The following is a 2,500-nucleotide window of genomic DNA, read 5'->3' on the forward strand; positions in this document are numbered from 1 at the left end:
GAGAGAGAGAGAGAGAGAGAGAGAGAGAGAGAGAGAGAGAGAGGAGGAGGAGGAGGAAGAGAGAAAGATTGAGCTGACATTAATGAACATCACTCGGGAACGCTGGCTGCGATTGCCTTACGTCTGATTCGCCTTGTTAGCTTCAGTGTTGTGCTGGTTCTTGCGCGCCTCCCTCTCAGCATCCATCCGATGGTCCTCCGGGTCACTGTGGCTTCCTCCCACGGGTTCCTTCCTATCCGTGTGCTGCAGGGGAGACAGAGAGAGAGACAGGGGGTCAAGATTGCTGGCTGTACGACAAAGGTCTGTAGAGTCTATACATACTATATATACTATACAATACATACTATGGTATAGTCTATGACATGATAGACCAGGGTGTAGACTAATATACCAGTACGTACTATAGTGTCGAAGCAACACTAGCTGTGCGCACTGCCCCCTAGCTGCGAGTTGTACTTGTACTGCCCTCTACCCGTGAGATGTGTATGTGCTGCCACCTATATGCGAGCTATGAGCAAATTGCTCCTACCTGTATGTTTCGTCTGCTCAGGTATATGTCCCCTTACCCATGGATGTGCTGGCCCCTTCCCATGCACGTTCTGCCACCTACCCGTGCACGTGCTGCCAACTACCCATGCACGTTCTGCCACCTACCCATGCAAGTTCTGCCACCTACCCATCCACGTGATGCCCCCTACCCATGCACGTGCTGCCACCTACCCATGCACGTGCTGCCCCCTACCCGTGCATGTGCTGCCACCTACCTGTGAGCCGTGCACACGCTGCTCCTGTCTGTGAGCTGCGTCTGCCCAGGCGTCCATCCCCGGGTGGTTGCCGAGGACAGATTGCCGTGCCGACCCCTCACGTCCAAAACGCGAGAACTCGCTCCACCCCACTCCTCCCCCGTCGTCCCCGCCTCCGCCTCCTCCTCCTCCTCCTCCTCCTCCTCCTCCATGTGCGATCGAGAACTCGTTCTCCTTGCTCCAGGAAAAGGGTTTCACGAAACCATCCGTGTCGACGTTGTTGTTCTTCTCGGTGGCAGGTAGGGGGCGCCGATCACTGCCGGCGGTCTCCGTGCGCGCGGGCATCGCGTCGTCATTGGTCGGCGCATCCTGTTGGCAGCGGCCGAGGAAAGAAAACAAGTGGCGCCGGTGAGAAGCGCGAGTGATTGCGACAATGATGAAAACATGGGAGGGGGGGTTGAACTCAACAATGACGTAACCCAATGATCGATGCTCTTGGTTTCTAGTAAGATTCTCTCGAAGTTCGAGATTTCAATGAAAGCATAAAAACACTCAAACTAATCACTAAAACTCGGAAATAATTAATTATCATCGGACATCGTCGGATAATATAAGACACATGCGCGACGAATCCAAAACCATTTCTGATGCAACAGCATCGACAAGCAAGCTGATGCTGAAACTGCCGCATCTGCAATGATTTAGCTAAGATAATTAGCTAGATAATTCTTTCGACTTAGCTCCCAATTAAACGATCACGTTATTACAATTATTAATTGAGTAAATAAATGTAATAAATAATGATAAATGTATAAAATAATGATCATTAATAGTAATTAAACGATCACGTTGTTACGATGCATGGACAGGAAGGACGGAGTCGCGATTGGAGACACCTATCACCAGCATACTAGTGACATCGCTGCTAGGTTCAATGTAGAAAGAGAGAGAGAGCTGGCAGCTGAATCTGACGCATGCACACGTTCCCCTGTCCTTCACCCGGTGTTGGTCAGCATTCACCTGTAGCATGCCTATATACGTACACACGCACGTACACACGCACGCACACACAGATACCTCCCCCGTCACGGACGCCCGGTGAGGCGGAACACACCCCAGAAAGAGAGAGAAAGAGGGGGGAGAGGGTGAGTGTGTGTGAAAGAGAAGAGCAGAGAAGGTGAGAGTGTGTGAGAGAGAAGGGCAGAGACAGTCAGAGGGTGAGAGAGAAGGGGAGAGAGAGAAGGGCAGAGACAGTCAGAGGGTGAGAGAGAAGGGGAGAGAGAGAAGGGCAGAGAGAGAGAGAGAAGAGGAGAGAAAGAGAAGGGCAGCGAGAGTAAGATGTCAGCAAGAATACGAGGGGATGAGAGAGATGGGTGGCGAAAAGGAGAGAGTAGGATGAGGAGAGAGGGTAAATATAGAACCTGTACATTGAACTGCATACACATGGAAGCTTACACAACACATGGAGACACAAAAGCATCTGACTAACAGATTCTATGACAACACGCGTAAATATCCCAGCATCGCGACCACATACCCAGCATCCGACCATGAGTGATGTCATCCACGACTGCATCACGAGGAACACCGACGCTGACACTAACTCATGCTGTTAGTTTACCCGCCCCACGCACGCACGCACGCGTTTAATTCATGACTGCCGTTCTCGCTATGGTTTGGCTGACGGGTCTCGGACCGGGTCCGATCCAACTGTGCTGGCGGTCGATGTGGCACTGCCCTGTAAAGCCTGCAAAATT

At 51.6% G+C, this 2,500-nt stretch overlaps 1 protein-coding gene across 1 annotated transcript in view; it reads right to left on the bottom strand.

Annotated features, from left to right (window-relative positions):
- Positions 1-117: 117 nt before the first annotated feature.
- The window catches only part of LOC106813853, a 4,741-nt gene continuing 2,358 nt past the window's right edge, over positions 118-2,500 (bottom strand). The window contains exons 3-4 of the mRNA XM_014818090.1: positions 765-1,112; positions 118-243 (exon numbers count right to left, since the gene is read on the bottom strand). Coding sequence (XP_014673576.1) covers positions 118-243; positions 765-1,112 — 474 coding nt within the window. The remainder of the gene's footprint in view (positions 244-764; positions 1,113-2,500) is intronic.

This window comes from Priapulus caudatus, unplaced genomic scaffold (genome assembly GCF_000485595.1).
Source record: "Priapulus caudatus unplaced genomic scaffold, Priapulus_caudatus-5.0.1 Scaffold835, whole genome shotgun sequence".
Classification (NCBI taxonomy): domain Eukaryota; kingdom Metazoa; phylum Priapulida; class Priapulimorpha; order Priapulimorphida; family Priapulidae; genus Priapulus; species Priapulus caudatus.